The sequence below is a fragment of the Macaca fascicularis genome, chromosome 8 (genome assembly GCF_037993035.2).
Source record: "Macaca fascicularis isolate 582-1 chromosome 8, T2T-MFA8v1.1".
NCBI classification, from domain to species: domain Eukaryota; kingdom Metazoa; phylum Chordata; class Mammalia; order Primates; family Cercopithecidae; genus Macaca; species Macaca fascicularis.
In genome coordinates, this window is record NC_088382.1 from 94,770,525 (window position 1) to 94,789,660 (window position 19,136).

Genomic DNA, 19,136 nt, shown 5'->3' on the forward strand with positions numbered 1-19,136 from the left:
GTTAACCATTGCTAATTGACCTCTGCTTTCTAAATTTCTAGGTTTAAGGAAACTAGTATTAAAATGTGATTTTTAATGCTAATATTTACACAATTTTTGTAAGAGGTAAAATGTAATTTGAGCAAATAATGTAAACATACGAGAACCAAAAGAATTAATTTTATTTCTATAAGAAAATAATGTCAAAATATGTGAACACGTGCTTTTGAGTATGCTTAACCAAACCTATTACAAATGTTCAAAAATATTTCCATTTTCTGTTAGCCACTCATGAGAAAGAAATAATTCACTGGTTGTCTAGTGGTTGTAGAGTTGCTTCATTTGACTTTTAAAGCATTACTTTAACTAGAATCACCTCCAGTTTATGGGAAAATGTGAAGACTCTACAAATTGCATTGGTTAAAAGTAATCTTTAAAAATGGCACTGTAACCATGGAAATATCATTTAGACTCATAAAATTTTAACCACACTTTTTATTCCTTTTCTGGTTTCTAATGTCGCCTCTGTTCACTGTAGCATGTTACATGCATATTCCACCCAATTTTCTTATTACTTTTTAACTGTTTAGTTTTTAAATGGGAGAATTGTCTGCCAATGAAGAGAGACTGAACAGAAGAACACTTAGCATGAGATCTACCATCTTTAAAACATTTTAAGGGCACAATACAGTATTGTTGACTATGCAATGTTATATAGCAGATCTCTAGAATTTATTCATCTTGTTTAACTGAAACTTCATGCCCAATGATCAGCAACACGTTCATTTCCCTCTGCCCCCTGGTAACTACCATTTCGCTCTTTGATTCTACAAATTTGACTATTTTAGATACCTCATATAAGTGGAATCACATAATATTTGTCTTACTGTCACTCAGTATAATCTCCTCAAGATTCATCCATGTTGTTACACATGACAGATTTTCCTTCTTTTTAAAGGCTGAATAATATTCCCTTGAATGTATATACCACCTTTTACAAAATCCATCCGTCAGTGGACATTTAGGTTATTTCCACATCTTGGTGATTTTGAATAGTGCTGTGATGAGTGTAAGATTGCACATAACTCTTTGAGATCCTAATTTCAATTTCTTTGGATAAACACACAGTAGTGGTATTGCTAGGTCATCTGATGGTTCTCTTTTTATTTGTGGAGAGGGGGACCTCCGTACTGTTTTCCAGAGCGGCTGCATTATATTGCATTCCCACCAACAGTGTGCAAGCATTCCAATTTCTCCACTTATCTTTGTATTCTAAGGATACACATAAAAGTAATTCTCTTTATCCTATTAAACAATGAATTTTTGGATTCCTGACACAACAGTGTTCTATTCCTTGAATTTTCTGGCACTACCATTATATGAATATTATATATATATATATATATATATTTTTTTTTTTTTTTTTTTTTGAGACAGAGTCTTGCTCTGTCACCTGCACTCTGTCATCTGCACTCTGGAGTGCAGTGGTGCAATCTTGGCTCACTGCAACCTCTGCCTCCCGGGTTCAAGCAATTATGAATACTATTTTTTTTTTATTACCTCATCTCTTTCTTCCAGATCTACATGATAGTAATACTTCTGTTTCCTACAATCTATAAAAACACTGGAACCTTTAGTTGTATGTTTTTTAAGTTCTAAACCTAAAATGTTTTGAATACGTAAAATATTCTATACAGAAATACCAGAAGCTATTTATTTCTTAGAAACATCCAGCAATTCATTCAAATAGTGTTAAAGTATATACATATTACACAAGCCAATTCCCCTACAGTGTATTTATTGAATACATTAATAGACTTTTCTGGGAAAAGCTGGTTAATTGTAAATGCTGACCTCTCACTGCCTTTTCCAGAGGTTGTTGAACTTCTGTGGCCTAAGCATTTTATCTGTCAAATAGCTACAAATTCTTTTCAATTTTGTTTTTTTAATGTTCCAAATACAAATATAATTGATTCATTTCCCAGTGTTTCACAGGCACAGGACTTTAATGATTTTTTTTCTAGCTTTTTAAAATATTGAGTATGATGAGCTGTAAAAACTCTAAAAACAAAATAAAAATAAATGAATAGATAAAAGACAATGTTCATCTGATAAATACCAGGGCAAGAAATTTGTACTTGAATAAGCTAAGAAAGTCATTAACAGCAGTATTTCTGATGGAAACTAATGGTATACCTGCTCAAGCTACACTGAATCTAATAATCTGTGACAGAAGAAATGGGAACAGGTATGAACACATTTCATTTAATCAGAAATTGAAAGAAAAGAAAAGTGAAGCACTTTTCTGCCCCAATTTTTTTCATAGCTCAACAGACAGAATCACAGTGGAAAAGAGATTTATTGCCAAAATGGTGCTGACCTTTTACAATTCTTGCCCCCATATTCTGGAAATTAATTCATTTTTTTAAAAAGTACATTTTCATGACTGGCACAAAGTTTTTATCCTGGTAGCATTCAAGTTGCAAAGAGGCATCCTCCAGCTCAGTCCCTGGCATGGTACACCTTTGTCACCCACCAGCCAGGACTGTGCCCAGCTGGTTCTCCACCCATTAAATCTCTCACTGGCACAACCACGCTGCACTATCAGCCTGGCCCTGCCTAAGAATTTTCCCTTCTAAACCTTCGCTGTCTTTAGAATGTCTCTGAATATGGAAAATCACAAGCTCTGGGGTAGCCTGTTCCAGGATAGCCTGAGATGAAATGAAAGTTCAGGCCTTTGGAAACCTGATAAGAATTCTTTTCACTTGGAACCTGATAAGTATCCCAGAAACCTTATGCATATTTGATATTTTTTGTCTTGCCTCAGTTTTAGGAATAGATTTTAATAATATTAAGTAACCTTTCCTAAAAGTAGGCCTTCCTAGCCTGTGGTCTATTGGAAATAATACCTACCCCTGCTATTTAAAGCTGTGTGAATTGAACAAGTTCTGGAATCATTTTGGGCCTTAGTTGTTCCAAAAATGTGGAAAACAGCTTATCTTTAAAAAGGCAGAAATCTGAGAAAATAAGATATAATGTTCACACACACACACAAACAGTGAAAAGCTGAGAGCATTTTTATTTTATTCCAAGTCAGGACGAAACAGGGAAAGAAAACAATACTGTTTCCATTTTCACTACCTTCCAGAAACAATGCTGAGTTTTTTATATATGTCATTTCATTATTGCCTAAAATAACTTCAAGGAGTAGCTATTTTATAAATAACTGATTTTAGAAAGGTTAAGTAACTTCCCCAAGCTCACATTGCTCGTAAGAGGCAGAATCAGCCTTCAATCGGGGTCTGTAAGATTCTAACACCCTTAGATATTTTCATTGTATTAGGGTTTCACAAATTTTATTAATTTGGATTTTTATAGTCCCCTTTTGGTTTGTGCCGAAACTATGCATCATTGGTATTTTTTACTTAGTTTTTTATTAAATTACCTCATTATTTATTTAAAATAAATGTATCTAACACTCAACTTTAGTTCACTCTAATAAATGAAAAACCAAGTATCTCTTTTCATAAGTAGGAGATATATTTAAAATAAACATAATGAAAAGACAAAACTTTTTTAAAAAGCTTGATGTTTGTGTATGACCAAAAAGCCCTGTGTTCCTGCTCTCCTCTCCTCTATTTCTCTCTCATTCTCTTTCTCCCATTAAAAAGAATAGACAGTATTAGAGAGATGTTAAGACTGACACAAACATTCTCATTGATGCAATCCAATGAGTCAATGTTCATATTTTATTGTATATTAATAAATTATAATTGCATATATGTAAGGGGTACAAAGTGATGTTATAGTGTATGTATACATATGTAGAATGATTAAATCAAGTTAACATATTCATCACCCCAATACTTATCAATTTTTGTGATGAAAACATTTGAAATTTGCTATCTTAGCAATTTTGAAATATACACTGCAGTGTTATTAACTATAGTCACCATACTATGCAATAGATCTCAAAAAACCTCACTCCTCCTCTCTAACTGAAACCTTGTACTCTTTGACAAACATCTCCACATTTCCCTCACCTCCAGCTTCTGGTATCCACCATTCTACTCTCTGCTTCTGACCACTGTTTTAGTTTCCACATAGAAGTGAGAACATGCAGTATTTGTCTTTTTGTGCCTGGCTTATTTCATTTAATATAATGTCCTCTAGGCTTATCCACGGTGTTATAAAAGCCAGTCCTTCCTTCTTTTCTTAAGGCTGAATAGTATTCCATTGTATATATATGCCACATTTTCTTTATCCATTCACCAATTGTTAGACACTCAGGTGGATGCTACAGCTTAACTATTGTGAATAATGCCACAATAAATATGAGAGTGCAGATATCCTTTCACTATGGGTCAATATTTTTAATGAATCTTCCCATATAACAATATCTTGGGCAGCCCTAGCAGTTTGTGCACCTCCCCTAAACCCCCAGGAAATGCAGAGCTCAATCCTGCTGATCTGCATCTCATGTCTGAAAAGATGATGCCACTGAATGATATTCTGACTGGATGTCACCATCCAGCACTTTTTTGTTTGTTTATTTGTTTTTTGGCACAAGTTTCTACTTGAAGTTGGAAGAAACTCCGCCTGCAGACTGACTTGTTAGATTACATTGGAAAAGTATCCCACATTTTACAGAGTTTGATATCTCAGAATTGTTCAAAGTGAGATAGCATTTCATGCCATGTATTTCAAAGCCCTGAGGATCTCAGCAGGCAGATGGCCCTCTGGGTCACTAGCCACTGCTGACAATGGGATGCCCTCACCTGGGCTCTCTCCGTGACATGTCAAATGATTTCCATCAAAATAGAATACTGCCTTCTCAGATGTCCTCATTTTTAACAAGGAAAGCTTATGACACACACAATGAAAAGAACACTTAAAGTCATAAATATTTTATACATATTTGTTTCAATAGAGCAAGTTGATTGTAGAGAAACTGCTAGGCTAGTGCCCAAATGTTCTAGAGATAGTTCAATAAAGCCTCTTTACAAGCCTGTTATTGCCTTTCAAAGGATGTAAGGTGTCAACATTGCTAATTAATACCACAGAATTTGTCCAAAGGGAATAGGAAGAAACTACCACAAAAATACTGAAATAGATAACAAATAATTTTGAATAAACCTTCTATTTATATAACACAGAAGTAGTTGAGCATTAGCTGCTAAATATAATAGTATTACTATTTGGGTACTGATGTTGAGAGCTTAGGCATGATCTAAATTGCTGTAAATAGGAGTGTATGACACACAATGGTAAGAAATAAAGGCTGTATGAACAAAGCACTGGGTTAGTTACAGCCAAATATGAAGACTTACATGACTTGAGCAAATGGCTTACCTCTCTGTGCCTCAGTTTTTTAATCTATAATATGAGTTTAATGATGGCACTTCCCTCGTGGTGCTGGTGTGAATATTAAATGGAAAAAAAATATTTAAAGTACTTAAAGGGGGCTTGACATATAGTAAGCCCTCAATACATGTAAGTTTTTAACTAAAGTTAAGCCTCAAAGTTTTACTGCCAAGGAAAAAGCAGTGACAGAACTATTTAAAGAACCCAGGTATATTAAGGAGAAATTTTCAGTCTGGTGTTCTCTGACAATTAACAGATCCTCATCTCCCACTTTAACCTGGAGAATCAGACATTCATACTTTGTTTCAAACAATAGCTAATTAGATTTTAATAACAAATGAGGTTCAGAAAAGGATGGACAGAGGAAGAGGCTGTCTCAGAGTAGAGAGGCACCCAGGGTATGCAAATTATAACATGCCCCCTTAGCACACCTACACAATGCTTTGGATCAAGAGAAAAACATTTTTCATGACACTTGCAATTACAATCTAACATGAAGCAGGATGGTATATGAAGTTCCATATGTACGTTCTAAACATGGCACAGTTCTATTTGTACTGCCACCATGGAAAAATGATAAATTTTTTTCAAATAAAAACTGGAAATAAAGAAAAAGATATCAGAGAAAGATCTACTTCTACTCTGTTAGACATGCTGTCAACGTCTTGGGCTGTAAGATGTTAAATGCTTAAAATAAGTAATCTACTATTAACAGGGGTACCTAAAATACAGACAGTCACATACACATTTCATACTTACACTGATAGGTGTCGTATGTTTTTATGTCTAAATGAGACAGCTTTCAAATCTCAAAACAAAAAATCTGTTACCATCAATAATACGGGCTAAAAAGTTTATAAAGTAAAAATATATATAAGAGATAAGTATGAATTCTACATAAAAAGTAATTACATCTAAAAGTCACTTGAAAATGCTCTTTATATAATCAAGTGCATAGCTTCTCACCTCACTACTCTAATTGCACTTCAGTCCTCTGAAACTTACCTGTGTGCCTGAGAATCAATCTTTGTTCCCGTAAAATATAAAATATCATGTTTTTTGAAATCATTCTTAACCTTTGCTGTAGGAAAAATAATATTAATATAAATTTAAATCACTTGAAATTTTCTGATATTTATATGAAAACTAATAACTTTGAGATAAGACCCAATTATTCTAAAACTTTACCCAGAATTTTAAATGATTTCAAAATTTAAGATATATTTCATTTTCTGATATTCATGGGCATTTTTTATCGCCATTATTTATTGATGCTAAGCAACAAATAGATTTTTCTTTGAGTTGTTTCTATCAACTTAAAGGGAGTAACTATATCTGGAAGTATTGATATATTAGATTGAAAAAGTTTAGCCAAAAAGAATGACATCAGCAAGATGACAGAATAGGAAATCTGAGGCTTAATTTCCTTCTCTTCCTACCAGAAAGTTCAACTAGCAACTATCCATTGACTAGAATATGCTTTTGAAAGATTCAATTTATTTTTTATTTAATTTTTATTTAATTTTTATTTTTATTTTTTATTCCTATGCAAGATATGGTATTTTCTATATAAATAATAAAACTGGTTCTATATTTTCATAACCCAAACATATCCAATTCATGAGTCAATTACATTGAAATATTCAATGACTTTTCGCTATTATTAATACTTTGGTATGCAGCTATTGATAGAGCTGTAAGAAGGTCTGATGAAAAACACACTGATCTATTCTATTCTATTCTATTCTCACAACACAGAACACTTCTATGACCAAATGTGGTGGTAGAGGGGTTTTCCCACACAGCAAGCTGTTCTCCAGTGGACACCAACTGGGTGTCCTATAGTTAATTCAGTTCACAGTATCTATCTGGAGATAGCATCCGAACCCACAGGTTAAGGACTCAGTCCACAAGACTACCCTTCCCACTCCCCCATTTCATGGACCAGCGCAAGTCCCAGCTTTTTACCTGTGCTCTGCTCTACTGGCTATAAATCAAGGTTCCCATGCACCCCCTCCTCCTGTTCAATACTTTGCTAGGATGGCTCACAGAATTCAGGAAAAAACTTCACTGGAAGGGTTTTGAGCATAGGAGCTTCTGTCCCAGTGGAGTTGGTGTGCACCCTCCTCCTGGCATGTGGCTATTTTCACCAACTGAGAAGCTCATCAAATTTCATGTTCAAGAGTTTTATGGCACTTAAGCTCCAGCACCTCTCACTTTCTTCAAGGTCAGTGGGTGAAGCTGAAAGTTCAAACCCTCTAATCACTCAGTCTTTCTGGAGATCAACACTATCTTGAGACTATCTAGGGACCTTACCCTAAGTCACCTCATCATCATAAACTCAAGTGAGAGCAAAGAGCTTGTTATGAATAACAAAAGACACTGCTATCACTTAAGAAATTACAAGAATTCCAGAAGCTCTGTACGAAAACCAAATATTATAATGACAGATGCTCCCATCACCCTTATCATTTAGGAAATTATAAGGGATTTAGGAGCTCTGTGCTAGGAACCAGAGACTAAGACCAAAAATATATATTCCTTATTACGTAGAAAAAAAAAATACAGAAATCCAGTTTCAAAAAAGCATTGTTCATCACTCCCTTAAAAGGTCAATGTTTATTTAAAATTTATTAAAGTTATGTACACATATGCAAGTAAATATTCACAATTCTTCTTTGTAACCCAGAAGTGAATTCCCTCTGCTCTTTCACTTGTTGATACTGTTAGAAGAGGATCTCCAAAACAGTGCTATAGATGCTTGCCCCCCTTCCTAACACTCACTTGCCAAAACTCTGCTAATCAAAGCAGTTCCCAGTTCCCAAAGTAAATCTAAAAGTAACTCCCACCAAGGACCCATGATTTTAGAGGAAGGTTTGTTGGGAACATGTCATTGCCAACCTTCACACAAGGGACATCAATATTCTGTCATGTTTATTTCAAATCAAGTATTTATTTAATGTGACCCTCAGGTAAGTGCAGAAATATGTGATTCTGTGCTGGATTTATTTTATCACCTTCAGTAAGACCCTGGTCAAGTGACTTTGTGTCTCAGGATTCTCTTCATTAAGATGAGTATTTGTGAAACACAGTATAAATAATTTAGTTTTGGATGTACAGTGCAGACCCTGGATGGATGAATGGATGGATGGATGGACGGACGGACGGACAGACACAGACAGACAGACAGACAGACAGATAGATAGATAGATACACATATACACTAAGTAACACCATACCTTCTTTGCTCAGCAAGTAATGCTAGGTGTAGATGATACAACAGAAAGAAAGCCAGGCAAACACAGCACCCTTCCTCTTTATCAAAGTACAGTCTAGTGATCATGAGTCTTGTGGATTACCCCAGTCAAATTCCAATGAACACATGATGTTAGAGCATTGTGTTCAGGTCTATAAAGTGTAGCTTATTAGAGGAATCTGATTATAAAGGAAAAAGCCCTTCCAATTAAGTTTGTTTTCTTATTTGGGAACAGATTTGTTCACAAAAATCTAGGAGAGAACTCAACTTTTACTGAATTATTTCAAAAATTTATTGACTAAAAATGCTCCAGTGTTCTATTTATCTTGATCTATACCAGGATAATCATATAACTGATGATTTTTCTAAATTCTATATTCTCATATAATGAATAAAGGAAAACACAGGTGAGTTGGTATCCAAAATCTATTTCAAAAAGTAACCTGCAGAGGATATGGCATGATCATTCATAAGACAGATTAAACCCAATTTCCAATTCCTTCTACATCTGTTATAATTCTGGAAATTATTTTATAAACATGAAATATAAAGTACTACAAGACTCTGAAATTCTGAGTTATCCAGTATTTTATTATATCCCGCATAATTTCAGTGTTAAAAGTGTTTTGGTAATATTACAAAACTTTAAGGTTTAAGTGTTCTTTTTTAAATTAACTATGTTTCCCAAATATACTTTGATTTAAAAAAAAAGGGTTTATTTATAGGATAATAGTGTCTTTTTTTCACTATACTATTTCATTTACTGTCAGATTAATTTTATGCAATTTTAAAAATGAAGTCACTTTATTATATTCTAATCTTTGAATGTGTATACACTAAATTTAATTAAATGAAAATTGTTAAACAACCATGACAACCTTTCCCCCAGCTATTCAGAATTATGAGTTAACTATACATTTTCAAAGGGCTTTTAAAATTATTCCTGTAAAGCAATTAATTCCAAATCACATTTTCCTGTTGGATATAAAGTGATTTTTTAGATATTTCTACTTGTAGTGCTAAAATTAATCCCATAAGCAACTGTGGAAAGCAGTCAAATGTGTGAAATTTCAAACTTCATAATCTTAGCATTAATCAGCACTTGGTTTTTTTGCACTAGCATTAACTTAGGCAATTTAGAGTACTATCCTAAAATTATCATCATCATTTCCAGCATTGGGAGTAAATAATTATTTTTAGACACTACATAATTAGTATGAAAAATCAAAAATTGATGCATTATCAAACACAAATTATGTGCCAAATAAAACTACTATAATCTATCAATCCAACTAGTTAAATATGATTGTCAGTGATCCCAAAATACTCAAAATACAATAATCATTATCTTCAGAAAATATCAGCATACGATTTGGAATAAAATAAGAGAAATGTTAATGTATGTGTAACAGAACATCCAAACAATGTGACTAAATTTTTTCAATATTTAATTAAATTTTTACACATTTTAAGTAAAATTATGTAACTCACAATAATTTTACTGTAAAGTTAATTGTTCTTTTTACCTAATCAAAGTAGTTTTACAACAAAAAGGTCTTTTTCAGACAAATGCCTAAAGCACGTTCTTAATTAAAATGATCTTTAATTAGTTCAAACCTGAACTTAAAAAAATATTTAGGCAGAACTACTACAAATCAGGGAAAAGCATGTAGAAGTGTATGGGGAAATCCTAATATGTTTCCACTAATTCCATCCCTTATCTCCTACTCATTATGAGGGTATGTATTTTCACATCCCAGTAAAGATTATCTGTGCTATAATTAGTGATGTGCCCAGGCTGCCTCACTACAATGCTTCCTCCCATGACTAGTCAGAACAGAATATTAGAGAAAGCTCTAGTCTGGGCTGAAAGGCAAAACATTCATTCTCTGATACAAGAACTAATAATCAACCTGAGGGTGATTCTTGCCCAAGAACCTCACTGATTTATAATAGAAATCAAATGAAAATATACACATAAACTATTTTTATAAACTTCCACCCACTATATGAATAAGTGTCATTATGATGATTGTCACCCATGCCCACAAGCTTAGCCCAGTTCCAGATTCTAAACACCCATTTCCATACTCTGATAGAGACCACATAGTCTATCTGGAGGGAATTAACGGAACCTTAGGTAGGTAACTCAGGTGTCTTTAATGTTCTTTCTAAAACCAACCCGCCTCCCATTGGAGTTGCTTTCTGCCTTACTCTCTCTTGCCTTCTTGGAAGATCTCACCTGAATATTATAGCTGATAGCTCAGAACCCCCGATACTTCAATACCTCTCACATTCTGTCTGGCTATCTTACTGATCGTCATACTCTCTAGGTTTTTGGCTTAGCATTAATAAATAGTTCAGTCATTTAGCTGATTTAGACTCAATGTAACAAATTCTTTTCTAAACACGATTATCTACAAATACAGCAAGCTGCCTTAAGAGTTCTGTATCATTTGAGATAGTCAAGACAAAGCTACATATTCATTGGCCATAATTACTGTAAAAGGCACTGCTGCTCTGTTTGCAAGATTAGACAAGATCACTGTAAGATAGTAATCACCAGCTTCACCATTGAACCACTCTGGTTCTCTGATGCCTCTGGAGTTACAGTTCTGAAGACATCATTATGGTTCCTGACATCATTACATCTTAACAAACTAAAAAAAATATTCCTATAGAATCCAAAATAAATAGACTCTTATTTGAAAATTATTTGTGATTTCAGTTAAATGTACTCCAGAAACACAAATGATCTGTGTGTCTAGATGTTAAAACTATTACTGCACTAACATCTTCATTAAAGACAGCAGTAATTAGACAGAGAAAATGATGTCATTAACTCTGAAAAAGAGGGTTCTTTAAAATCACATATGGTAAGTGATATGGTTTGACTGTGTCCCCACCCAAATCTTGAATGCCCAAGTATTGTAGAAGGGTTCTGGTGGGAGGTAATTGAGTAATGGAGGCAGGTCTTTCCCATGCTGTTTTTGTGATGGTAAATAAGTCTCATAAGATCTGATTGTGCTATGGGGGTGGGGGTTTCCCTGCGCAGGCTCTCTCTTTTTGCCTGCTGCCATTCATATAAGATGTGACTTGCTCCTCCTTGCCTTCTGCCATGATTGTGAGGCTTCCCCAGTCACGTGAAACTGTAAATCCATTAAACCCTTTTTCCTTATAAATCACCCAGTCTCAGGTGTGTCTAATACAATAAGCCATGTCCCAAACCAAATGTCCATAAAGAATATGGTAGTTCTAATTATAATTTATGTTAGTATACTCTTTTCAATTTGAAATCAAAAGCTGTTTATACTGTGTCTATAAATCAATCTTATAAATTAAACTAAAACATGAATGGTGCAAAAGTTTGACAGTCACTTTATAATACTTGCAGGAAAAGTTTCTGTAGATTTGGTAAATAAAGTTAAATTTATTTTAACATTAAGTTCCTCCTTTTTCCTTTTATGATTGTTTTATAGTATTGTTTTATGTTTAGCTTCAGTTTTAGGAGAGAAAAATAAAACATCTTAGCATACCATATACAGTAACTTAAATTCTATGATACTATAGAAAATGACTGATTTTCCTAGCCTTTTTATCTTTCCATTTCTGTATGAAATAACAAAACCCACTGATATGGGTATTTGTGATCCACTATGCTAAAAAGCCCTGTCGTTTCTTGGTCTTTTTTATTTCATGACTATTGTGAGCCAGATGGAAAATAGGATAAAGACATGAGAATTATTGGGCAGAACAATGGGTTCGAATTATAAAACTGAACAGTTAGGAGGGGCAGGGAAATAAGGAAAGAGAAGGCAGAATGGAGACAGGTAAAAATGCAGTGAGCATGTTCAGAAGACAGTTTGCCAGTGGAGTCACAACTTACCAAGAATCACTAGAGACAATGTCAAGGGTTAACAATTTAAATTCAAGCATTTATCCTTTGTGTTACAAACAATTATACTCTTTTAGTTATATTAAAATGTGCAAGTAAATTATTATTGGCTGTAGTCACCCTGTTGGGAAATTACATACTAGATGTTACTCATCGAAGCCTTGTTTTTAAAGTGAAAATCTCAGATGATTCTCCCCTGTGTTTTCTGATTCACTGTCCTGCACTCTAAATGGCCATCAACTCAGGAATAGAGATTATTGAGCCTCCAAGACCTACCTAATGGAGCAGTTATATAACTACCATTGGTAGTTATTCCAATAAGTTACTACTCATTTTGGTTTTCACTCCATTACAGTTTTTGATATGATTATTTGAACCTAAAAGTGTAATGTAGTTTGGTTCCTAAGAGTTGTTTTAACTGATGAATAATAGGTGCTGGGAATTAGTTTGTGTTACTTAAAAATGTGAATTGAATTGTATCTCATTTAGAATGAGGGATTTGTGAAAGCCAAATATAGTCACATTATCTGTAAAAAGTGTGAATGGCTGAACAATTACTCAAGAAACATGATCCATAGTGGCAACAAATATAACTGCTGTTCGTAAGACTTTGCTTTTCTATAAAGTATTTTGTGACCTGTCTTACCTACAGTTTCTTTTACCTTTTTTGCATTTATATATGCTCCCTAAAAATATAGATTATGTAAATTTCTCTAATTTCTTATTAGTTATAAATCTGAATTAGAACAAAAATAAGCATTCCTGCTACTGAAGAAGTCAGAAGACTTATTTAAAAGTATGATTTTGGGGGCAGAGGTATATATAAGGTGGATTTATTCTATATATTGCTGTACTATTTTATTTCAAATATAGTAATGCATAAAGTTTAAAATTAAATGTGCTTTACATGTAGATTAATACTATCCATTTCATCTTTGTCAAGTAGAAGTAATTGGTTGGCTTAGTACAATCCAGTCCGACCGAGCAGCTCTGTTGTTTTTCAGAAATGGGAGAGATTGAAAGTTTAAGCAGCATTCATCATCAGGAGAATTTGTTTTAAAAGCTTCCAAGCTCCCAAACAGCCAGTAGATAAATTACCCACTATTCAGAGAAGGAGAGCACAATTAGTTTTACATTATGCTAAACCAATCACCTCCGTAAGTGACTATGTTTCTTGAGAAAAAAGCAATATGAATGTCATAGTTTGTCCTCTTTCTCCCAGGCTTTACAGCCAACAGTAAGCCTTTTCTCATACTAGCACTTTTATGGAAAGCTTTGTGAATATGTTTTGCCACTGTTTTTAGATAAGGAGAAATATATTCATGACTTGTAACCATATGGTTAATAATACCTGCTTCACAATGCAAAGTCAATGAGGTTTTTGTTTTATTCAAATGCTTTGAAGCTTTATGGTGAGAAGGAAGACTTCAATAAATTATTTTCAAACCTACCTTTCTTCCTCCAACAATTATTTTTATGTAATTATTTACAATTAAGAAGCAAAGAAAGGTGTAAGAAAATATTATACTGGGGGTAATGAATTATGCACAAAAAATCTGCAGGTTGTTTTTTTCATCTTAACAAAGTAAATATTTACTAAACAGCCATTACCTCTTTTGACACATGCAGGATGGTGTAAGAATGTACCAAATTCATGTCAACTGCCATGACTTAACCTGGAGAAATACCATGACTAGTAAACTTTATATACACAGCTGCTGCAGTATTTTTCGCATTTTCCATTTATAATAAGAAAGTGATCAATGGAGGCCTTAGAGGAAAGAGTGCAATTGCAATCATATAAATAGCCTTATTTCCTTTTTGCATACAAGTGAATCTATCAAAATTCAAACATTGTATTACCTTATTTTCATATATCAGTGTTCACCTATGGGTTACTTGTATTTTATTTTTTAAGTTATTCATTCTCATATTGATAATTGATCATTGTTGATACGTGCATGCAGGTCATATACAAAACTTCCTTTACACCACCCAAAAAGTAATCTACTTATGTTGTATAATAAGTTCGAACCTTTGTGACTTAAGTACCAAATGGACTCTTCCCATGCACATAAACACAACCTGGAACTGCATGAGAAACACATTTGAATACAGCTTTCGTTTTTCAAAATTCATATATATATGATCAGTGTAGAGTATAAATTGAGTAAGGAGAAAGAGAGGGAGGAGAAAAGGAAAAAGGCAGTGAGGGAGAGAAACAGAGAAAGAGAATATATCAAAATACAGCATCAAAATGTACTTACGTCTTATTCATGAAAGTTTCTTTCCTAGGAATATAAGTTTTTAAATGTGTTTGACTGTAGAAAAGACTATTAAGTGGGTATGTTTCATTTTTAGTTCAGTTTAATTTTTTTTTTCATGTTAGACAGGTAATGTGCCAACATCATAACAAGGTTTGAAGGAGGCACATCTCACATGTGAGTGTGAAAACTCAATCATGTTCACTGAGTCTCTTTCAACCAGTAGTCTTGGCCAGCATGAAATCTGGGGGGCTGCAAACTTCCAGAGAAATTCTCACCACCCATTTGCCATACTCAGTCTTTTTCATAATCTTTGTATCATGGACTTCAAATCTTTAGTAAATAAAGTCAAGTTACCTAGTTCTCTGGCTACTTATAAAAGGCCAACATGTCCCATCCAGACTGATGCCTTGATTTGCATGTCTTTGACTCTTAAGACATATACAGATTTTCTGTCTAACCCCTAAGACCTTTGAAGTTGATGGGATAACAGTAGGTCTAATATTTTTGTCTAAATATAAAGCCCTGGAACTTGATAGGATTCTAGATAAATACATGATTTTCCCCACTGATAGAGTCTTGCATTATTTTATCTTCATATTCAATTTCAATCAGTTCTTCAACCAATTGAATTTGGGCTCTTACATAATGCTTCAGACTCGTGGTTGCACCATGAAGTCTTTAGATGTTTCTGATTTTCTTTTGCAACCAAGATTGTGAAATGCAGATCAAAGACCTGTATTGGCTTTTTTTCCTATCCCAGATGCATAAGGCTTAGGACTGCACTGTTCAAAGGTAAGTATCCTATGGTCAGTCTTGATAGGGGCAACAAAGATTCATGAGTAATTCAAATTTCTTTCCCTAGCCTAGAACTTTAAGTGGTTCCTACTTTGACTTGGACAAGAACTCAAGTTGAAAATAATTGCTGACCTCAGGCAGTAAATTAGCTGGATTTTTAAAAAATCGTAACACTCCATAAGTGAAAACAATTATAGAATTGCCTAGAACAAAGGACCTAAGAACCTACCATCAAAATTATTTGTACTAAATATCTAATTCTTCCTTTATTCTTCTCCTGATTTAACCTTAAAATCTATCAGTATATGCATGCTATCAACAATGAAACACAAATCTCTGTATTAAAAAATTTTTATTTTCTCAGTTTCTACAGATAAAGTGATCTGAAATAACGCATGATGCCGCAAAGCAGAAGAGAAACTGTGACAACCCCCAGAAATGTGAAAGGAGGTTTCTTACTGGACAGCAGCATCTTTGGTTCAATTTATATAAAAACCCAAATAAATAAAATGGACAGTATTGCTCAATTTTAGAAATTCCATTTCTTCTATGTTTTAAGCTGTACAATTGTCAGGTTTTTATGGTTTAAATTGTAAATGTGTTTTCCCCTTTGCTAATTATGTTTTTTTTTTTAGTCTTAAAATGTGAAAGGCATTTATGAATGGTAAGGGAGACACTATATACAAATGTATATTTGTAAAAGCTATTTTTATGATTAGCATGTTTCACTGTTGATCATATATAAAAGGTGATATTGCAATTCTGTATTTAAAGCTTATTTCCAACAATGTCATGTAAGAAAATATGCATCTTATGCTAGTTTTTATAATTTATTTTTAATTTATAGTTTAAAGTACTTGAGATCATAATGATAAAATACTTGAAAAAGTTATATTTCTGCCCTGTATAAGCACCCTTTTTATTAATAAAGAATGCAGATATTTCAGATGTGATATAATAGTTAAAGAACTGTTGGTTTGATCTGTGATTAAGTTGAGCATGCTCCGCTCTACAGAACTAAAATGATCCAATTATTACTTCAGTCTGGGTAGGAGATTCCATGGACAGGTTTTAGTGTTCATACAAGTAAGGACTAAATTGCCAAGGAAAAGACTGTCTTGCCCTTGGATCCAAAAGTTTAAATTAGTGCATACTCATGTCATTTCACCTCCTGTTCCTAGGAACTCTCCATTCCCAAGCATTGCAAGTGTTTTCCAGATAATCTTAGCTGTTGTCTTGTGCTGTGGAAATGGAAGAAACCATCTTCACAGACTGTAGGAGAATTCAGCATATAATTTCTTAATAAATACAGTTTCTTTTAAAACAAAGTTGGTGTGTATCTTTCCTTTGGGGTACATTTAGCTTTAATATTCAGTTTGAACTTTTTCAGTCACTGTGCTACCACAAAATCATCACCATAATGAAAGTAGCGTATTTTTACCAAAGTATGCATTATAGGTTCTACATGCCCACACCCTCTTGGGAGTGACCTGTATTCTGGAACATGATAATTTGCCATGTAAAAGAAAGCCAGATGGCCTTCAAACCTTGACAGAAGTCATACTCCAGTTTATATTTTAGGAAAGTATATATTTCCTCCAAATACAGAATTTTAAGAAAATATTTCAGAATACTACTGAAGATGAAACTAGTTCATCGGGAGGTATTTATGTTCTGCCAGACTTAAAGTCTGTACCTAAACGACTACAAGTTCCTCATCAAAGAGCACAGAGACAACATCTACAAATGTCACCAAGGACACTTAGTAAGATTAAGCCCTTCTTTTTTCAGAGAAACTGAGGAGAGTTTAAAACCGCCTTGGTATGTGTTCCCTTAATTTTCTATTTAATTTCTTTAAGGTAATTTATTTCTCTTTTGAAGCCAAGCTTATGAAAAACGATGCCATTTTATCCAACAAGAGGTATTAAAAACCAAAATTCTGGACAAAGAAAAAGAATTGCAACTTTAAATAACATGAATACACTAAATTTTCCTACTTAAAGTCTGTAGAAAGTTGCACATAGAACCCAGGATCTGGATCAAGAATGTACTTCCTTTTCAAGGAACTGCAAAAACCATACCGTGGTGCACCGTTAACTATTTTTGATTACCAAAATAGTCATGGGAGAATTTGTGACCACCAGATTAGACTCTTGAAACTGAAAATAACCTGCATATTGTTCTATATAAAATCAGCAGGGTGGCTTCTTGGTTTGCACCAAATAGATGAATTTGCTAGGAATAATCTGATACTCCAGAGAGAAGTGTTGCAGGCACTGTGTATTAGAAAATTATGTATGTGAATATTTTTCCCAATTTGTCATTTGTCCTCATAGTGTTCAATAAACAGTGTGGCATTTATAATCCAGCATTATCATAAATTATTGAGAGTATCATATTTTTCCCCAATGGACATTATTCTCAAAATAAGATAAATAATTAAAGTGTATAAAAATAATTCTTTGTTATTGGACTGGATTTTCTCCACATAGACCTTGAAATATAAAACCATGGATCTTTCTCTCTGTTACCAGTTCCTGGTTTAAGAATGTTTAATGACAAAGATGGAATAAAATATATATCAAATCAAAGTATAGGTGATTTAGGATTGTAATCCCTAAATGTTTGGTTTAACAACTTAAAAGAAAGCTTTCAAGGGCTGAGGAGGTGAATGTGAGCTTCTTCTAACTCCAAATAATGTCAGTGTCATAAAACAATGCTAAGGGAAAAAGAAAAAGAAGGACATTACTCACTACATTAAATTCAAGAAAAAATATGAAAAATTAGGCCCATTGCTTAAAGGTAGGTAAACTGGTGACTCATGGAAATGTGAAAAGGGAAAGCACCAATTTTGCTTTCATCTTCAACAAAAGAATAATTATCAAAGCAGAAATGCACAACCAAGTGAATTAAAATAAAAATGAAGCAGAAGATAAGCCAAAAAGAAACTATTTAAAATTGTGAAGGGGTTAAAGGTTTAGAGAACAGGCCTGATGCAGTTGCTCACACCTGTAATCCCAGCACTTTGGGAGGCCGAGGCGGGTGGATCACGAGGTCAGGAGATCAAGACCATCCTGGCTAACACGGTGAAACCTGTCTCTACTAAAAGTACAAACAAAAAAGAAAATTAGCCAGACGTGGTGGCGAGTGCCTGGAGTCCCAGCTACTAGGGAGGCTGAGGCAGGAGAATAGCGTGAACCCAGGAGGCGGAGCTTGCAGTGAGCAGAGATCGCACCACTGCACTCCAGCCTGGGTGACAGAGGGAGAATCTGTCTCAAAAAATAAAAATAAAAAAGTTAGAGAACAATAGCTGGGCGCAGTGGCTCATGCCTGTAATCCCAGCACTTTGGGAGGCCAAGGCAGGCATGTCACTTGAGATCAGGAGTTCAAGACCAACCTGGCCAACATGGTGAAACCCCATCTCTACTAAAAATACAAAAATTAGCCAGGCATGGCAGCGCATGCCTGGAATCTCAGCTACTTGGAAGGCTGAGGCAGGAGAATCACTTGAACCCAAAGGGGCAGCGGTTGCAGTGAGCTGAGATGGCGCCATTGTACTCCAGCCTAGATGACAGAACGA

The 19,136-nt window shown here is 34.1% G+C and overlaps 1 protein-coding gene and 1 pseudogene across 21 annotated transcripts in view; one reads left to right on the forward strand and one right to left on the reverse strand.

Annotated features, from left to right (window-relative positions):
- The window catches only part of RALYL (RALY RNA binding protein like), a 736,337-nt gene extending 719,453 nt beyond the window's left edge, over window positions 1-16,884 (forward strand). For all 21 annotated transcript variants that reach the window (XM_045399163.2, XM_045399161.2, XM_065519414.1 and 18 more), the window contains one exon: window positions 15,921-16,884. In XM_045399163.2, coding sequence (XP_045255098.1) covers window positions 15,921-15,938 — 18 coding nt within the window. In that variant the 3' untranslated portion in view covers window positions 15,939-16,884. The remainder of the gene's footprint in view (window positions 1-15,920) is intronic.
- On the reverse strand, window positions 14,878-14,987 carry LOC123575419 (small nucleolar RNA U13; annotated as a pseudogene).
- Window positions 16,885-19,136: the final 2,252 nt, after the last annotated feature.